The sequence below is a fragment of the Anoplolepis gracilipes genome, chromosome 5 (genome assembly GCF_047496725.1).
Source record: "Anoplolepis gracilipes chromosome 5, ASM4749672v1, whole genome shotgun sequence".
Lineage (NCBI taxonomy): Eukaryota > Metazoa > Arthropoda > Insecta > Hymenoptera > Formicidae > Anoplolepis > Anoplolepis gracilipes.
Window position 1 is genome coordinate 8,316,056 of NC_132974.1, and position 20,422 is coordinate 8,336,477.

At 33.1% G+C, this 20,422-nt stretch overlaps 1 protein-coding gene across 1 annotated transcript in view; it reads right to left on the reverse strand.

Moving 5' to 3' along the window:
• LOC140665579 (platelet endothelial cell adhesion molecule) overlaps window positions 1-20,422 on the reverse strand; it is a 138,219-nt gene that overhangs the window by 54,434 nt on the left and 63,363 nt on the right. Inside the window, exon 2 of the mRNA XM_072891853.1 lies at window positions 4,409-4,617. Coding sequence (XP_072747954.1) covers window positions 4,409-4,617 — 209 coding nt within the window. The remainder of the gene's footprint in view (window positions 1-4,408; window positions 4,618-20,422) is intronic.

Here is a 20,422-nt window from a genome sequence, read left to right on the forward strand (position 1 = left end):
ACTACAAGCTCTTTGATGAGCAGGAAAGGAGCATGAAAGGGGCAAGTGAGCTCCTTCCTTGTTGATTTATGTGGCCGTCTTCCTACGCGCGCACGTACACTTTCCGACTGACTTTACAGAAGCAGAGACAAAAGTCTCGTCTTGTGTACTGAAAGAATAAATATGAAACAATGGCACTCGACGTTATCTAAGAATATAATCTCTGGTTAGCGTCCGGCTAGTCTTATTATTCTCCTTTGACTGGCGATGACACTGATACCCTCCCTCCTGTGAGATATTCAATACCTGCTGCGTATGAATCGATCATTCGCAGACTACTAATGTCCGCGTGCGAGATATCAATTCTGTCGGACAAGCTATCAATCTGTCGCATCTATGAAAAATTAATGAAGCGACTGTTCAAGCAAGATACCGGATATATTAAACATATGTAGCAGGGTACGGGAATATTAAGGGGAATAGGAGTAGATGTAAATCCTCTTTTATTATTAACAAAACTTTATTACACTATCTTTTCTTATACTCTCTTCTCTGCAAATATAAATATTCTTTTCCAAAATATGTATATCTAGATGGCATGTTATTACTAATTATTATAAAGTTAAATCTGTTATTTATCGCACGAGTCATTATTCATCTATGATCTTGTCATTTTAATATTCTTACTCTCTTCATTAATTTGAAATATACTGTATTTTGAAAAGTAAAGTAATTGTTTGTAGTTTATATTATATAATATTATATACACTTATATCATATAACATGTTTAACGTGATAGATTTTTGTCTCTTTCATAGATTACTTGTTCGACTGAATGTTTGAATTCCTATCAGAATAGTAACGATGTCAATATGCCGGAAGCGTGATATTTACACTTCTCGAATGAGTATCGGCACTTGGTTTGCCCGAGAATTGCAAGTAGATATTGGGAACGAAGGCTATTACGACTTCGAACACGCTATTGTGAAATAATAGGTCAGTGCTCGTAGTCATGCGTCGATCTTTTTGTTTGCTGACAAATCGGTTCGTTGCTTTCAACGACACAATCATTTTAAATAGATACTTTTCTCGCCCGTTTTATGTGAATTTTCCGTGAAAATCGTCAAGTATAATTTTTTAAATTCGATGCAATGGACGCGCAGCAAAGTGCATTAAACTATATCGATACGTGCAGCAGCAGGACTTTATGTTTCATAGTGAACGCGCTTTTAACCTATTATATAATGCCTCGCTTTACAGCACCTGCCTGAGCGACGCTTTGTTAACTGTAAATGTTTCGCGATTCTGACTCCGCAAACACTGCGTCGAATTGGTTAGCTCAATGTGTAACGCTTTCGGCACACGTAGAGAATTTCCGCATATGTGCGGAATCGCAACAACCACTCTTTACACGTATATATAGAGCAAAATCTATTATACGAGAAGTTTCTCTTTTCCGGCAAGATACGTGCTACGATAACATACATACGCGCACATTGAATTATATTTGTAATCGCGCCAAACTAATCAAATATTACGGCGGGAAAACAATGCAACGTGAACTATTTTTTACGAGCACGTATCGTTGGTGTGCTAATGATTCATTCCCAATAAAGGTCTATTAACTAAATCACATCTGGCATCGCGCGGCTGGAGTACTCTAGTATTAACAACTCGCGGAAATACGAGATTACGCAAAATCCTACAAAATCGTATTTCCGATGTATATCCGATCGAAATACGCAACACATAGTAAATCTAATATCACTCCGAAAAAAGAAAAAGAAAAAAAAAAAAAAAAAAAAAAAAAAGAAAAAGGAAAACAACCAAAAGTAACAAAACATTATTTTTGTTGGCACCTCCTCTCTGGGGAGGAGAGTCCCGTCGGATGTCACTCGGACGAACGTATTTTTCGAAATCGTGGCTTTTATACATCCCTCGCGGGGTACGCTACATTATTTTCCGTCCGTTCGTCACCGGAGGACGGGCCAAGCGCGCGGGCCGGCCGTGTTTCGAAACGATAAACGCAAACGGGAACGCGCGGCGCATTGTCACGGTTTGTCAGGTCGTTCATTCGGCTGTACCGAAAACACAACGGGACAGCGGGGCTTGTTTTTGACGCAGCGTGCGCGCGTGTGCGGGGGATGCGACGCGCCACTCCGAAAACCACCGTGCCCAACGTGCGTAAAGGCCTACGGAAATGTTCGAGCGATGATAAAAGCGCGCCGCAACGCCGACTGTTTTTACGGCGATTACAGCGGTCAAGGGTGTTGTTAACGAGACACTGTCCGGTGCTGCGGTTTATGTTACAGTGATACGATAAAGCCACATATTTCGCGTTGTTCGCTCACCCCCTAACGATTTGCGCCGGCTCGAGCGAAAAAATAGTGGTAGTTTCGCAGCCATTGAGACTTGCTTGTATGTGTGCAGAGGTGCCCCAATTACTAAATATCTTCGATAGTGGCGTAGTGTGAGACCGCCCGTTAAGCTTTCGGATGCATCCTTCTTTTTAACGATTTAACTTTTTCCGTGTGTTCGCAATGTTTAAATGAATAGAATTATAGCTATGTGCTCCAGAGAAAAGTCGTTAAAGGAAAAAAAATTCAAGATTTATCAACGCGCGCGCAAACGTAAAGAGCGAAATTGATTTTAATTATATTGAAGTACAATTAAGTTAAAATATTAATAAGAAATTTTATACAGCATTTGTAATAGAATTAATCTCATTTAAAAGAAAAAAATGTGCTCGTTAAATTTCATCCGTCGACGACATTGTGCAACATTCGCCGATCGCGTGAGTATAGAGTATTATTAGAAATATCTAATTTACATTAAAAAAACGTTATGAAAAACTACTTATAATATAATACATCTCTCATAATATTGTTACTTTCTATAACAAGTTGTTCTTTGTAGTGATACTGGTTCCGAGCTTCTCAAATCCTCTTCAGCTAAAGCTTGGCTCTGAACTGAATAAAACTTTTGACCTTCTCGCATGATACGTATTACAATTTTCCCACTCCAGTATTCAGTAATTTCGTAGTACTAAGACAGGATATACAAATAAAGTTTAAATTTGTTCGTATCTACAAGATTCTATTTTGTTTTGAATAAATTGCGATGAGAATAAATTCGTTTCATTGTTAGTCAACAATGGGGAAAAATTCACATAATATAGTATCCCTTTTTTAGAGTTTTATATAGAAAATGCTTCTTATACTCTAATATCTCCATTTATGATTTAAAACTTAGCATATCATTATAAAGAACAACTGCTACGGAATAATATAACTACTATAAAAAATCTATATCTGATGATTTGTATTAGTTTTGACGGTTTGTATTACTTAATTATTATTTTTCTAAGAAAAAATCGAAATTTATAATTTATAATCTATATATAATATAAAATTAAAAATTAATAACAAAAGTCTATAAAAGAATTATAAAAACCCTTAAAATTATAAAAAATTCGGTGTAAAAGAATAATAAAAAAAACAAACTTTATTTAAATTATTTGTTATATATACATACATACATATATATACATACATATATATATATATACATATACATATATATATATATATATATATATATATATATATATATATATATATACGCGTATAAAACATATTGTGCATTATTATCGTCATTATACACATTTAAATCAAGTTATTTAATTGTAAACTTATTTTAAAACTATTGTTTATTGAATCCAGAATTTTTAATTTGAATTTTTTGTAATGATATACCAATATATTATCTGCATAAAATTAATATCTGTATAAAAATTATGTATTTTATATTTTATTAACATTTATTAAATATCAAATATTTGTTATTAAAAAATTTATAAACTTGCTCATTTTATCGAAATTTTTACATTAATGAATTCTATTCATATATTTTCTCAATTAAAAATTTTTTTATTATAATTTTTATTTTTGAGGAGAAAGAATTGTATATATCCGAATATATAATGTAACTTTCTATTAAAAATCATGAAATATTAAGATGTAAATAAAAATGCTATTCTCAAAAAAACAGAGACACGATATTAATATAACTCAAAAAATAATGTAACAAAAGTTTCTACACTCGATATCATTATAATGAACATACATTATTGAAAAAAATATTCGCACGATGGTGTATATATTAGAACAAAGTTAGTTTTCTTTCTTTTTTATGTATAATTTTATTCATATCTCATTTTGACCATATAAAATACGTATAAACAGTTGAATGATTTTAATTTGTATTTTTTTTGAAAAAAAAAAAAAAAAAGGAAGATTTGAAAACAGATATAAGATATAGATAAGATACTATCTACTACTATCTACTTTAAATATATCCTCGAAAGGAGGATTCAATCTGAACGAAAGCAAAAAATTTCTGAAGTACGCGATTTTGTTAAGTGACTTACGTCGACATAAATCCCGGTGATGTTGAAGATCTTGATAGGTGGATCCTCGGTGGGTGAGAATCGATAGAACTCATACCTGCCCCGGTACCACTTGAGAGAATAGAGTGGCGCCTTTTGCAGATCATAATGGCATCGTAGAATCGCCTCCTGACCACGTTGCACCACATCCGGAACTATCTCCAGACTGACCTTCTGCAGGCAGCTCGCACCTTTCAGGAAAATGAGAACAGAAACGGGACATTAAGTCTAGTGCGCATCATTAGTCCGCTTTTATGTACTCATCGCGTGAAAGGTCGCACAGTACGCGTCAGCGAGAAATTGCAATTCCACCGAATGACAATTTCTCTCATCTACTCTCTCCCATCGTCCTCCACCTCTCTCTTAGAACTAGATGCAACCACAAGCAAACACAAGTACGCGCGGGCTCTCATATTCACATATCTATATATATATATATATATATATATTAAACCATTTCTTCCCCCTTACCACTGCGTGACCTCCATTTTCACGTAATCTACGAGACGCTCCGCAAACTCACCCTCGCACTCAAACAAGCACGATATTTTTTGCTGAAACTCCGTTATGCCGGGATTATCGATGATTCGACCTATTAAACCAGACAGAATCAGCGCTGGATTCGCATTCCGAGCGCGCATTCGTATTAAAACAGAAAGCGAAAGAGGTAGAGAGAGAGAAAGAGAGAGAGAGAGAGAGAGAGAAAGAGAGAGAGAGAGAAAGAGAGAGAGAGAAAGAGAGAGAGAGAAAGAGAGAGAGAGAGGTAGAGGTAGAGGTAGAGGTAGAGAGAGAGAGAGAGAGAGAGAGAGAGAGAGAGAGAGAGAGAGAGAGAGAGAGAGAGAGAGAGAGAGAGAGAGAGAGATGATAGATAGGGAAAGAGAACGAAGCTCTCTGCGACTTCTTGGTGTAGAATGACGGTCTTATTATGTAGTATCTCCGGGCTATACGGAACTAGGTACAAGCCGCAAATGTAGAAACAAAACAGGATTAATTCCCTCCTCAGAAGCATTAGAAACATATGCTATACTGGCAATATTTTAGAAAATATATGGTATTTTGTACTACGAACAATGTACGTTTTCACGCTCGCGTGAAAGCCTATTATATATTTAGGCAAAATATTTAAATATTTCATCACACGTATTCTATTTATTATAACAGGATGGCTTGTTCATAAATAATGTGATGTATTTGTATGTATTGAGTATTAACTCTTACGAAAACATTAAAAAATGTACTTTCAAATACGATTGCAATTTCAGTAATCTGACATTAAAATTGAATATTTTCTTTAAGTGTTCTAAATAAAAATGTGTATCTCCTTTTTTTAATTTATATTACTAATTATATTAATTGTACATATTAATTGTATATTAATTAATGTATATTAAAAATAATTCATGACATATCTTTTTGCGAACCGTATAAAATTTTATTATGTAAAATGCTAAATAAATTGTTTCACTGTATATATCTCATGCATCATAAAAATAAAGAAAATTCTTTGCACATAATTACTACATTGTTTTTTACTTTTTCCTCATTATATCGCAATAATAATGTTAAAAAAATTGGAACATTGCATATATGAATATTTGTATTTCTTTTCACTTCGTGTAAATTTAATATTGTACAAAGGTTATAAAGCGTTCACCTTTCCCCCCCCCCCTTTCCCCTTATGTTTAGCATGCAAGTAGGTTAAGTAAATATAAATAACTTATTTTATTCGCGCGAGTTACACGTGGAATGAGTTTGCTCGAATAGGAAGAGCTGACCGTGTTTAATATAGTGCACATGTTACACCGAGTTCTCAGAAATGAGAAAGAAACAGACGGCGCCAAGAAATCGTGCCACATAAGTATAACTACTAGAGTACTCATAAACATGACAAAAAATGTAAATATTACTAATATAAGGCTAAAAACACATGTAAAATTATTAAATTCAAAAAATATTAAAATTTTGTTCGTATATGTTTAACATAATAATTAATGACATAACACACATAATTCAATTGTAATTATAAAAATATAATCATATTTCATTAAGTACAATCAGAAATATTTTATATAAGTATATTATATGAATATGATAATTGTCATTCTAACTTATACATCTTATAAATGAGTGAAATAAAGAAATAAATTGATTTTATAAACTAGATTAGAAACGATTTGTCTTTTAATACGATTCGAATCGTCTTGTAAACAATTTAAAGACGTCGGATTTCAGAGAATTTTTTATTCAGCCAGAAGAGTGTCAGTTTAGTCCTCTGATGGCAAAATGATACGAATTTCCTCGTTTACCAGAAATAATATCTTGAAGGTTGAAAAAGCTTTTTTCTGCTTAATTTTCACTTGAAAGAAATTCTAAAAAATGTAGACCGACATGATGCCAGTCTAAGTTTCTCGACGTTTCTTTTAAAGGACGCAATACTTGCAACTCGCAATACTCGTTTCCCTTGCGTTAGTTCCGCGCTGTACTACCTGACATGTCTTTATATTTAACTCTCAAGACTCTAGTTAGTTTTTATGCTCAGTAAAGCGCCGTTTATACGATTAATTATTCGTAAAGAAAGCTTATTTAACGAAATACTTAACGTTTCATTTTCTTTCAAAGAAGAAAATACGCAACGCGCAATACAAAATTGCCTCGCTCGCTGACGTCAATTGAGACGATGGATTTTTATACTTTCATAAAGGCGCTCGTTTCTGCAAGCAGTATAGAAGCCAATATGATGGCGGTAGTATATTTTACGAAATCAGTAAATAAGGTCTGCCTGTTCTATATATCGACTATATAGAACATTTACTCTTAACATTTTTAGGTTACGAAAAAAAAAATAGCTTAATGAGCTTTTGATAACTAAATGGAAAGAAAAACTATCTAAATTAATGATGAATACATCGTGAGATTGCTGAAATGAATATATTCATATAACGTTTTCATTAAGTAATAATATATATATATATAAATATTCATGATAAATATATGTATATTTTAAAACTGTGAAGTTAAAAGAATAAGAGATTTTAAAGAAAGTTTTTTTTTTCTACGACAGTCTATGCAGTATATCTATGTATAATATAATTCCTAAGATAATTTTTATTTCCTCCCCCTGTATAATTAGCAAGTAGACTTTCTTTCTGATAAAAGGCGGTTGCGTTTGTTCTTTTCGTCCGCCGCCATCATCTCATCGCTTTCCCGCTTTCTCCAACTTTGAAATTTATAACAAAGTTTTAACAACTCGTCTTCTCTGTGTTGCGAGTAAAGGAAGTCAGGGATCCATCGCATCGAGAGTAGCGTAACGAAGAGAAATGTGAATTTGAATACTCTTAGCCTTTAACGTCAAAACTCTGGATAAATTGCGATAATTTGACCGCTCGTATAAAGATTAATCTTAATATCTTTCAGTTGAGAATATCGAAATAAGAGTAAAATTGGGTGTTATCATAGGACGATTAACTTTGAATATCATGATTTCAAAATACTAGAGTTAAACAGTTTTGTAAAAATTATAATACATTGTTTTCTCTCGACAGTCAATATTCATATTTTTTGTATAAAAAAGCAGTTAAGTTGTAATAATGTTCATATCTGTGAGATTTCAATAATTGCAAATTATCTGTTGACAATATTAACAGAATACACGATAATAAAGAGAGCAAACAAAATAAATACCCAATTATATAGTACATAATTACTTATAAAAAAACAGATGGGTAGCTTAATAAATATTTAATTAACATATTTATAAGCATAAAACTGATTTATATTAATATCGATTAATCATTACTCGTTATTAATTTTTGAGAAATATGACAAATATGGGTATCGATTACATTTACATATTCTAGTGTTACAATAAATTTTTTTAATTGGTTTAAAATTCTTATTGGGGTTCAATTGCTGGTTATTGTATGGCTTAAAATATCAGAAGAAATTACACTCATCCACACTGCTCTCACATTTCAAAAATAACATTGGTTATTATCCGATCGCTGCAAACAGATTTGATTGCAATAAAATTACATCGATTTAACCGAATGGAAAGATTATTCCGGAAATATCGTTGGAAAGTAAAGCCTTTCTATAGCATTTACACGCAAGAGTATTAAATGGTGCAATCGACGTGAATAAAACCATTTTCGTTAAATACGATCGACGCGATTTGCGAAAACGCGCTTCCGACAGCTTCGACAGTGAGTTTCGCGATATCTATGTGAACTTCGCTGCACCAGTCTGCCATCCGGTATAATTCCAGTGCGATTCGAGTACTTCCGTCGCGGGCGAAGGCGCGCTTCAGGCAAATTAAGCTTCACTCGTAACTGCAAATGACTACGATCAGAATTGCAAAACCCTGTGTGCACGCTCTTTTTCCTTCACGTTCCTTTTCGTTTCGATCCAGCATGCGACCAATTTGACAACACGAAGGGGTGCTCTACGCACTTCTGTCAGCTGTATAAGCAACATTATACAAGAAAATAAATATATAAATAATGCATACAATCAGTAAATTGCAATTTACATTTTTAATACAGCCATTAATTAACTTGTGATTTAGTTTAAATAAAACAACAGTGACTGTAAAAATGATGTTAAAAATATGAAATGTTTTTTCAACATTTTAATATTTTTATAAAAGATATTGAGAAAATATAATGTAATGTACATAATATATAGATATAAAAAAATGTATGATTTTTCATGTATGTAATTAATTAGAATAAGAAAATTTAATTAATAAATTTTAGTTATTTAATTCAACAAATTGTATTCTACATTAAATTCTATTACCAAAGATATTAAGTATATAAATTATTATATTTTACAGTCCAATTTATTATATAATAAAATTTAAATTGAATAGTCTACATTTTAATTTCAGATTTATATCTCTGTTTTATGAAAAATATTCTTGTAATTATCAATGCACATGCTTGCAGTTACTTAAAATTAATTTATTTTTATAATAGTACATATTAGTATTTATACTTAGTTGTATTAATATTTACATTTATTTTAATATTTATATTTAGTTGTATTATGTTATCGAGTATTCAACTCTCTTTTTTCGGTTTGAAAGTTAAAAGTAGTTTGATAAAAACAATATTTCGTATAATCGCGTAACGCAAAATTAAAGTAGCTTAATTGAAATCTTTATTTTTATTAAAATCTTTATTTAATACAAACAATAATGGATGTTTCATCTTCACATAAAGAACGCATTTGCGGATAGATATTTCGCAGAGAAAGAGAGCATACGTTCTCTATCTTTATCATCAAAAGTCTCTCATCGAATACGCTTATGTATGTTTCGGTTTATTGCAGTTGTATAGAGAAGAGAGGTCGAGAATAAAACTTTCAACTTTAGGAAGAAATGAAACGGCTTGGTAGTAAATCAAGCCGAAATAACAAACGGATTTAGCATCGAAAGCGTATAGGAACGTATTTTCGATGCGGTATACACGTTATGTACGCACAGGAATATTGCGAAACAAGTTAACGAATTTCTCTGAGTTACTACACAAAGTTTGGCCGTTCGATCGGGACAGGTGGATGATGCATGTAGAAAATTCATGATTTTTCACGAGAATTCGCCCGGCCGTAACCAATACTCTAGTCTCTATTTTGCCGATTTCTTCTTTACTGAAAATAATCAGTTATTTCATAGATATTCCCAAATATATCTACAAAAAATGTTGCAGATTTTAATTAAAATTTAATGTTTTAAAAATATGCTACATAATTTCATATAAATCACCAAAGTAAATTGCTATATTTCATCATATATTATTAAAGAAAAGTATATTTTTACATGTTATTTTCTATACATTTGCTATTATTAATGCAGATAATGTAAATCTTCATATAATTCCTCATTTTATATTTTTTCGATTAAAATACAATTACATTATTACAAAGTCTGAAAAAATCTTAAATTTATAAGAATTTGTCGACGAAAAATTTAGCTGATCTCGCTTCAACATTGTTCGCGATAAAATTGCAACTCTCCGATAATGATGCAGAACGTTTTTAGTTTTTTTTTTTTTTTTTTTTTTTTTTTTTTTGAGAGGAGGGGAGGGGAATAATTCGAATCTGACTTTCGGCGACTGGCGGCAGTTTGTTAAAAATGCTGACAGGCGGCAGATCACAATGAAGCACGAAGAAATTCGAGAATAGGGAACTGCACTCGCTAGAAAAGCGGAGATTGGTGGAACCCAGTGCGGACTGTCGGCAATCTGAGAAGTTATTACTGGCCGGGACAAATTGCACTTCCGCGCAAACAAAAATAAGAGGATATTGAACCGGATAAATGGAAATGGGACTTTTACGTCTGCGTAATGATGAAAGATGCGCGCCAATTTAATCGTTATTTATAATGACATAAATATGCAGGGTTATATTAAACGCGACGAATGCCAGCCGAGAGCGTTGACATTTTGCTCATGAATGCACGTTGCTTCGCTTCAATTACGAGAGTTTGTAATTACGTAAAGTAGTATCTTGCGCCAGGCAATTACCATGTATGCGTGTCTAAGTACAATTTTGATTAGCTAAATGCACCTTTTTACACGATATTGGACTGCCACTTTGCCTACGATTGGTTAGGTTATTTCTAATTCATTTTTCAAGCAAGAAATGTAAATGCGCGTACTTCACAAAAATGTATAAATAATTTATATTCCTAAAAAAAAATTAAAGATAATCTCTCATTTGTGCTAATTGTTAATATTTGTTATGTTAATATTATTAAACAAAATATGCAATTTAGATAATTAATATCTATTAAATATAATAAATATTAAATTTTATAAATCAGACAGATTAAATAAGTATTTGATTTTAACAATTATTTGTTTAATATATGACAATCAAGAACATCCACGGATAATATATATCCAGATGGATACGCTGATGTAAAATTCTCACACACACACACATACACACACGAAAAATCAATCATCCTATTTTGATATTCCATCGCTTTATTTGATTTACGGCCAATATCGCGTCTGAAATGAATGCTAATGATCACGCATGGGTAAATGCAATCCTTGCCTCCGATGAATAAATGCATCAGCATATACGTATAATAGTGGAAAGACAATACAGTATATGTAATCCTTTCTAAAATCTGGTTGACATCGGAACTAAAAATAGAACACGTTAAAAAATTGGGTCAAAGATAAAGAAAAAGAATGTGTGTGCGTGTGTACGCGCATGTATATATTGTAACGTGAAAACATACAACAATGCCGCCAAATGAAAATGTAGCGACAACTGGCTGTGCAGCCAGTCGGATGTCAAATCCCGAGAAAATATCGTAATTGCGTGAGAGCAGGAAAACGTATAACTTCATCATTGAGCACGAATAAAACGCAGTACTTCGCTATGCGCGACACAACCGGAAAACGAGAAAAAAAAAATACGAGAAGCTTCCGAATAGAATTATGCTTTTACTGCTCCGGAGACGAGACAAAAATCCTTGGGGACAACGAGAAGAACCGCAGAAACGGCGTGACACGATGTAACCGTAAAAAACATAAGTACCCGATTTGCGCGTGCTCGTGCAATGAAGTCGTAACAAGATATTTTTAAAGCTTGACTCGCTGAGAATAATGTGCGGAAATAAAATGTTTAATTATAAATGTAAAAGCTGAGTTGATGGTTACGACTAGCTAGCGAATAGCGTATTACGATAGAGAGGAAGAGTACCTAAATGGAACATCATACGTCACAGTTTATCGGATGCTTGACGTTATACAGTTTCTAAATCAATTGTAATTAATGACGGCTTATATTTTCATAATAGATTATTGATTTAAAAGATACGTGTAAGACATATAATCATTGTTAGCTGCAATTATTTTCTAATATTGACAGTTACAGAATAATCTACAAATTTTTTTATATCATAATTTTTTATAAAAATTAAAAGATATATTTTACAAAAATGCTCTGCAAGTTATGCAACACTGTAGAGCAAGAGAGAAAAAATAAAAAGAGAAAAGAGCAAAAAACTACAGAACTTATAAAGAAAATTTTCTTACAAAATACAGAACAAAAAGAGAAGATACAAATACAAGCAAAAAAAGATAGATCTCAAGTAATATTGTATATGTATCACATCATTGCACACGTGACATATTGATAACAAGATAATGCTTGGAGATCCGATATTCAATCAATATATACAGCTTGCTCCATCTGCTAACTGTTGGTTTTAATCACATCAATATGTTTGAAAAATAAATAAACTAGTTGTTCTGCAAACAATTAGCAAATCCAAATTAAAATCTGATGCTTTAAAATGAAAGAAAATACGCGATATATTCTGAAATTTTTTGTGAGAAAAAAAATTTGCTTTCCAATTAATAAAAAAAATTCTATAATTATTTTTTTCTCTACATGACATCTATATCTATTCTATTTCAAAGTTCTACATGTGTTATAGCTGGAAAATTAGTTATTCGGGAATACAATACGTTGGCGTGCGAGAGAAAATGACCCAAAAGTAATTAACCACAGCTATCGGAGTAACCGGAAAATAGTCATGTAAATCAGGTTACGATTTATCTTGCATTTCTCGTATAAACATATTCTATATAACATGCACAGCCGAAGTATTCAAATATTGGAATATAAACGGGTTGATTCATGCAAAACGATCAGCAGGCGAGCGCAGCAAAATCGTAGTTCCGCCACATGATTGAACTGGCGATCTCGATAAGACCACAGACACTGAATTAAACACGCCGCCGATAATTCAGCATAAATTCGCCGAATGCAAAAACGCACACTACCGTAGAGAAGGCACACATTTCATCGTCTCCCTTCTTGTACCATAATCTGCCGCGGCGGTCGTTTGGCGAATGAAACTTAATGAGTGCCGCCGTTGCGTAGTCGCACTTAAAAAAATACATATATACCTTCTCTCTTTTTCTCTCTCTCCTCGTTGCTCTTTTAACATGATATAGCGCCATGTATACGCAGCATTTTCCCGGCGTATAAATGTGCACACACGGGCTACTGTTCGTCATAAAACGAGCCGAACGAGCGTCGACCCTTCGACGGCCGATCTGACGAAAAATTCTTTCTCGTCTACGAGGTTAATGCGAGAGTATCGCGACGCTAGCTATTAGCCGGTGATGTATTGACGTTACTATTCGATAATGTGGAAGAGAAACTGCTATGAAAAATCGCACGAGCGTCGCCCAAGAGACGCCGCTCACCGGAAGTCGCTCGATCAACGTAACGCAGCAGCCAAGAAAGATGCCCGAATTCGAATGCACCATAACTGAGTATTGTGAATCCGATTGGAATGCACACAATGCATGGGCTTTGTAGTTTCTTGGATTTCGGCTCACCCGAGCGAACATAATGTACACAGAGAAGATAGAAACGCTCCTCCGACTATACATCGCTTCATTCTTGTACTTGCATGGGCGCAAGTATTCTCGTTATAGAGCGACAACCGAATGCAAAACGATTGCTCGATATGTGCCAGCTGAACATGAAACGAAATCTCGATTTGATTTTACTTGCTTCTCTGTGTCGCTGAAAAGCGCCCGTCGTTCTTTGTAAAGTCCGAAGAATCTGCTCGGCTTGCGAAAAGCTTTCGAACCTGTTGGACATTATTATATCTATGCCACGTAGGCGGAATTCATGCTACTAAAGAATACAATGCAAGATCATTGAAGCGTGATGCTCATAATATAAAGTATATCAAACAGATTTCTTATATACGATATAAATGGACATAATTTTAATTCAGAAAGATGGTTAAGAATTGACATTAAATACGCATTTATCACATCTGTAGCTCTGACACATTTTTCTTACAGAAAAACAAGATTAAAAAATGCTAGATAAGAATATTTTCGTACAATTATTATACAAAAAAGGAAATATTATATTAAATTGACAGAAGAAATTGAATTATTTTACAAAAAACGTGACTGATAACTTTGATCGATAAGTAATATTAATGAGTCATAAAAAAGCAAATTCCAAGATTATAACTTTTGCTTTTTGTTATTTTGTGTAATTTTTTAGTTTACAATTAAAAATCACTTGTGAACTATTAAAAAATTATAAAAACTCTATAACGAGCACTAATGCATTAAATATTGCTACTGTATTAATTTTTGATATTTGACATTAACATTTCGTATAATTCGTTAACATGTCTGTTAAACAAATATATAGTTAACAGTCGACAATAATAACCTATTTATTTTTATAGTGAGTAGACATTTATTTAGTTGTATTTGGAATTTATATGTGAGACACTTTCGAAATATGTTAACATCATTTAATATTCTATTCTAATTATATATACGTCAAGATTTAACCAATTTAATACATCTATTTTATCACATCTTAAATTATAAAATGTACTTACTATTAGTTATTATTAGATATGTCATGATTATAAAGTATCCTAAAGCGATGCAGCAATGCAGCAATGCAACTATCAGGAATGATGTATATGACGGAAAACTACAGATTGTAGTATAAATTATAATAATAACGTTATATAATAATTTATGCTAAATTTAATAGAGATAGAAAGGAACAGAGAGATAAATGAGAGATAGAAAAGAGGGAGAAGGGGAAGAGGGAGAGTGAGAGTTCATTAAGTTATACATACATCGTTTCGCTATTTCATATCATATGATTTGAATGTTTATCGTTTGGTAAAATCACTGATACACACATGACTATTAATTACAGACAATTAATGAGTTAATAATACTTTATTAATGAGTTGATAATATTTTATTTTATTAATTACAGAGAGAATTCTGGTAATTTTAAACTAGTAAATTTTAAGTAGTAATCAATCATATATTGTAATATTATACATACTAATTGTAAGTTAGTTACCAGCAACATGTCTGATATAATTAGAGTATATTCCATTTTTAAAGAATTTTAAATAATTTAACACATTAATTGTATGTAACAATACATTTTTTGTGTGATAAGCTTAAGTAGAATTAATTAAATAGAATAAATTACCTATAAAATACATTTTAGGATAATTACAAAAGTTTAAATTTTTAAAAATTTTTGTGTTTATCTGTGTTTACTACAACATTATGAATATTATTTAATACGCAATGTGTAAAAATACTTGATACATTGTTGTTTCACGATATATCGTAGAATAATTAAAAAAAAAAAAAAAAAAAGTTGCAGATCGATCGTCATCATAAAAGCATTTCACCATCGGAAATATAAAAAGTTGGAAGTTGCAAAAATTCTGTATTGCCTTTTAATGCTTTTATGATTCCGCGTTACGATACGAAATACGAGGGAGAAAACGGATTCCCGCCGCTATGCTTAAGTCCGCGATTACAAGTCTGAGATAAAACGGGAGGAAGGCGAAACGCCGTCCACCCCTCGGTATTCGCGACTCCATTTCGTCGGTCCCCGCTTTTAAACAACTGCTAAACTATTGTGTATTTCTTATAACCGGCCGACTCTAGATGCAGTCGCAATGGCGCTCTTGTTCGCCTTTCTTCTGCATCCTGGATATCTTCTTATATACATGGGGCGCGAGGTTACGCGTAAATGTGTGTATGTCTGTACGTGTGTGTTTGTGTGTGTGTGTGTGTTGGTTGTAGATAGTACATCTAGCTGAAATGCAACGGTCGGAATTCGCCTCGATACGAAGCCAGAGAGCCCTTGGCATCATTGGACGCGCGTTTTCCCGGTGCGCCGTCCGGCCGCGCATTTTTCACGGTTTTTCCAACTCCGACCTCCGCCGTTTGTCCTCTTAATTGAGTTTTTTTCCTTGCGAAGAGCGAGACGCCGGCCGTGCACTACGTGCAGAAATCGAGCGTCGGATACGACGTAGCGGAACGGCGCGGCGGCAGCGACGACGGCGGCGAGCGAGCCACGAAGAAAAGAGCCCCGGTAGTAAATTATCGCGCTTCTAATCTCAAGTATATTCCGTTGTACCGGCTTATCCAGCCGAGTGATGTAACGTTCTTCAGCTTCGCCGGCTAACAAACGGTTCGCCCTGTATAGGGTGTATGCTGTTTGTGCACAAGTGTGCTTGTGTACACACGGACGCCATCACGAGCGTTCGGACATTTTTATCGGTGCGCTGTATATATTGCAACTAGCACACTCGGAATTTCTCGCTGCACTTCCGATTTCTAGAGATCCCGCATTTTGTTTTTTATTTTTTTTTTATTTTATTCCCTATACGCTGCAAAAGACTGGCTGCGTTCGAATTTTCTCGCAAAATCTATGGCAATTTTCACATAGCTGAAATGAAAACTAGTCATCCGATATACAACGTAGATATATCGCTGACGTTTTAAGATATATAAATTCAAAAATTTCGACCAAACAAAATAGAAGAAAAAAATTGCAACAGTATAAAAATATTTTTTAAAGAAATACTTTAACAAATGTATATCAGAGTAAACAAAAGGTCAATTTCAAGGATTTTCTGTCATAAACATAAAAGATTTATAATTAAAAACTGTAAGTAATAGTTCTCACTCCTATATCTTTAACTCTTTTTTAAATGTCACATCGCAATATAGTTCTCTCAATACCCAATTGAAGCAATTCTCGTTTTCACATCACTCGTCTGGATTGACAGTGCAGCAGCCACTCATGGGGATTCTGGACTTGCGAAGTCCTCGAAGCAACGTTATCCTGATATCGGCAGAATGCTCACAAAAATCCTCGTAAGCGGCAGATACATCACCGAGCTAGACAGCTGTTTTTCTTCAAGACGTGCTAGAAAGAGCAGCTGTCTGGCAAAAACCTTGAAAGTTTCGCGATTAGACGCTCCAAGTGGGCGAGGAGCCGAAAGTCCGGATTGCCCGATATAATAAGTTTGATTAAGTATCGGCAATTGGAAGTATCTAATCGTTCGTCAACAAAAGAGTACCCTATAACGCGGACGAGAACGATGACAACGATTACAACAATGGCACGACGACGACGATTATCACGACGACAAGGACCGAGCTACCGGCCGAGGTGATCCTTTATTAACGGTGACGTAGGGTTATCGACGTCTTTCTAAGAGGTTTCTTGCCGCGTCGATTCGCCGAGTTTCCGGATGTTGTCGAGGAGACACGATAATACTCCAATTGTCTCTGACAACGGTGATGATGGAATTTTCCCGGAAGAGAAAGAACGGCCAGACGGTGCACTCGAGTTCGCGCGCGTTGTGTTGTGTGTGTGTATGTGTGTGTATATATATATATATATATATATATATATATATAATATATGTGTAAGTGTGTATGCGCACGCGTGTGTGCGTGTGTGTGTTCACAGTGAAGGACCCTACATAATGCGAAGCTTTAGGAAGTTTCGGCTCTCGCGAGTCACGACGACCGATATTGTGTCAAGCCTTTTTTGGCCTTTTGTAGACGGCAGAAAGACAAGTGAGCTCTTCATGGCCGAGAATCAGTAATTTCGGCAGCGGTTAGCGAGCAATTGTGGGAAACTATATCGCATTGCGATAGCAATCCTGATCGAATCGTGTGCGGTTTCACCGTGCCACGAGAGCCTACTCTGTAATAGTAATAGAAAGTACGATGTAACACTAAATCGAATGTAATGTGAAACTTGAAATCGGACCTTTGGTCACTCGTTATACCATTGCTATCAACCACTGCCCAGTGGTTTCTACAAAGTGTTTACGTTCAATAATAAAATATATCGTGGTATATGTTAAAATCACATTTCGAATTGTTTTAAAAGTACATTCTAACAATTATTGCGTGTTTTTGTAGCGGGAAAATACTCTAGCATGTTACTAATTATAAAATTAATATTATAACAAACTTTGTAAATGCGCGCTATAACATTTATTTATGTTATCGTCGTTTCTAAGTATTTACCCCACATGTATTTTCTCTATATTTATAAATTTTAATGCATTTTTATATTAATTTTGTATCGATATTATCGAAAATATCATAGTAGTACAATAATAGTAATAATAATTGTTTGATTCATAACATCATTAAGATATATTATTGATTTTTATTAATAATATCTCAATAATTACAGATAATAAAACGTTATTAAAGGATATGTTTGTAAATTTAAATTTCAAGTATGTATGTATGATATTTATGCATGAAATCAAGAAAAGATATTTTTTTAGATGAAAATCTTGATTACATAATTAAGAAGAAGCGCGATAATCTCCACATTGTTAAAAATTACTGGACGTAATCACCCGACATCTCTTATACCGCGGTTGGTTTGGGCAGGATAATGGCAGTGAAGGAGGTTAGTGTGGCTACGTGCAGTATCTTGATCTCTTGCCAGCACAATGTACTTCGGGAACAGAAAATAGAAACCGCAGACATTTTGATTACATTCTCAAACGAATTTATTATGCGAGGGAATAATGATATATCTGCAAAAACATGTAATATATTGAATATTTTGCAATACAAACTGTATAATGTAACAGTTTATCTATTTTAATCCGTTATCTGGTCTGGATATTTAACGAAGCAAATTATAAATTAAGAAGTTTTTTAAGTTTGTGTTTTAATTTTATATGATAAATTTAAAACAATCGTAAATTTAAAAATAATATATTACATTTCCAAGTAAAGATAAAGTTACATAATATATACAGTATATGTATTTTGTTATACATAGAGCTATTAAAGTCTGTCCTAAGCATATCGAGTTTACCATATACTGTTTTATATTGTTAATACGTTGTCTCTTTTTAGTTTATAATGTTCAGATATAATAAATTGTTTTAAAATAATTTATCTTAATTTTTTTCGTTCATACAAAATATTATTTTAAAAAATTTTATACTTTAGATAGCTAGATTTAGCGTGAAATGCGGTGAGAATACGGAGCCGTGATTTTTCAGCCATGACAATTGTGCAATGCGCCAGATGTTAAAGAAAGCGATTAATTACCCATCCCCCCTCCTCCCCTAAGCTATCGCCGACTCCAAAAGATGCTTCTGCTTGAGATGAGTCGTGTGATTTCCAGAAAGTCGAGGACAATAATACTTCGAATGTCTCTGACAAGCAGGACAATAGAATTTCTGCTGAAAGCGGAGACAACGGGAATGAGAATCGAAGAAGTCAGATCAATAGGAAGCAAAGAAAAAGTGCCTCAACAGCATGGATATGATTATCTTGCATTTTGCATTGTGCCATGAATACAAAATACGTAATAAAATAAATAAAAAAATTCCTTTTATAACGCGTTGTAATTTACCATTGTACTACTTTTTAATCCTTAAATTCCGTTTGCTAACATTATTATATTTTAATTTATTTAAAGGAGATTTATATTAACAATAAATAGAGTAATTTTATATTATATATTGATTTATTTAGTTTGTAAACTGTTTCTTTATCTACTTCTAACTTGCATTTTTATAATATTTTTGATTCAAAATTATTTTAAAAGTAAAAAAAATATAAATTGCATTTTAAGTCTGTAATATAAAAATGTTAATGATTTCCAGCAAAATTTTATAGTCTGTTTTAAAAGTGCGAATTTTTCTTATATCTGCGTGTTTTCGTTTTGTTGTATTTGTATAATTACTTTACAGAGTTGCATATAACATCATAATACGTATACAATTTCTCCGAAATAATATCAAAAACATTGTACGATTTATATATATATGTATATAGTGTGTGTGTTGCTTGTAATCACAATTTACATCTTTCTCGTAAATTTAGCTTAAATACTAAAATAATAAATAAGAAGCATAAACCAAAACAATATCCCTTTTAATAAGATATTTATGATGAATAAAAAAGAGAAAGAAGGCAACAATATCGTCTAAAATATTTTCTCGGCAGGACATATAGCGCGAGTAAATGTTTAGTTAGGTGTCGATCATTCATTTTAATTGAATATTGAATGATCGAGACGTTATCGTTCGCACATCGACGCAATATCTAAAGATTATTTCTAAATCACAAACTGATCACAATCTCTTGTTAGTATATAGAA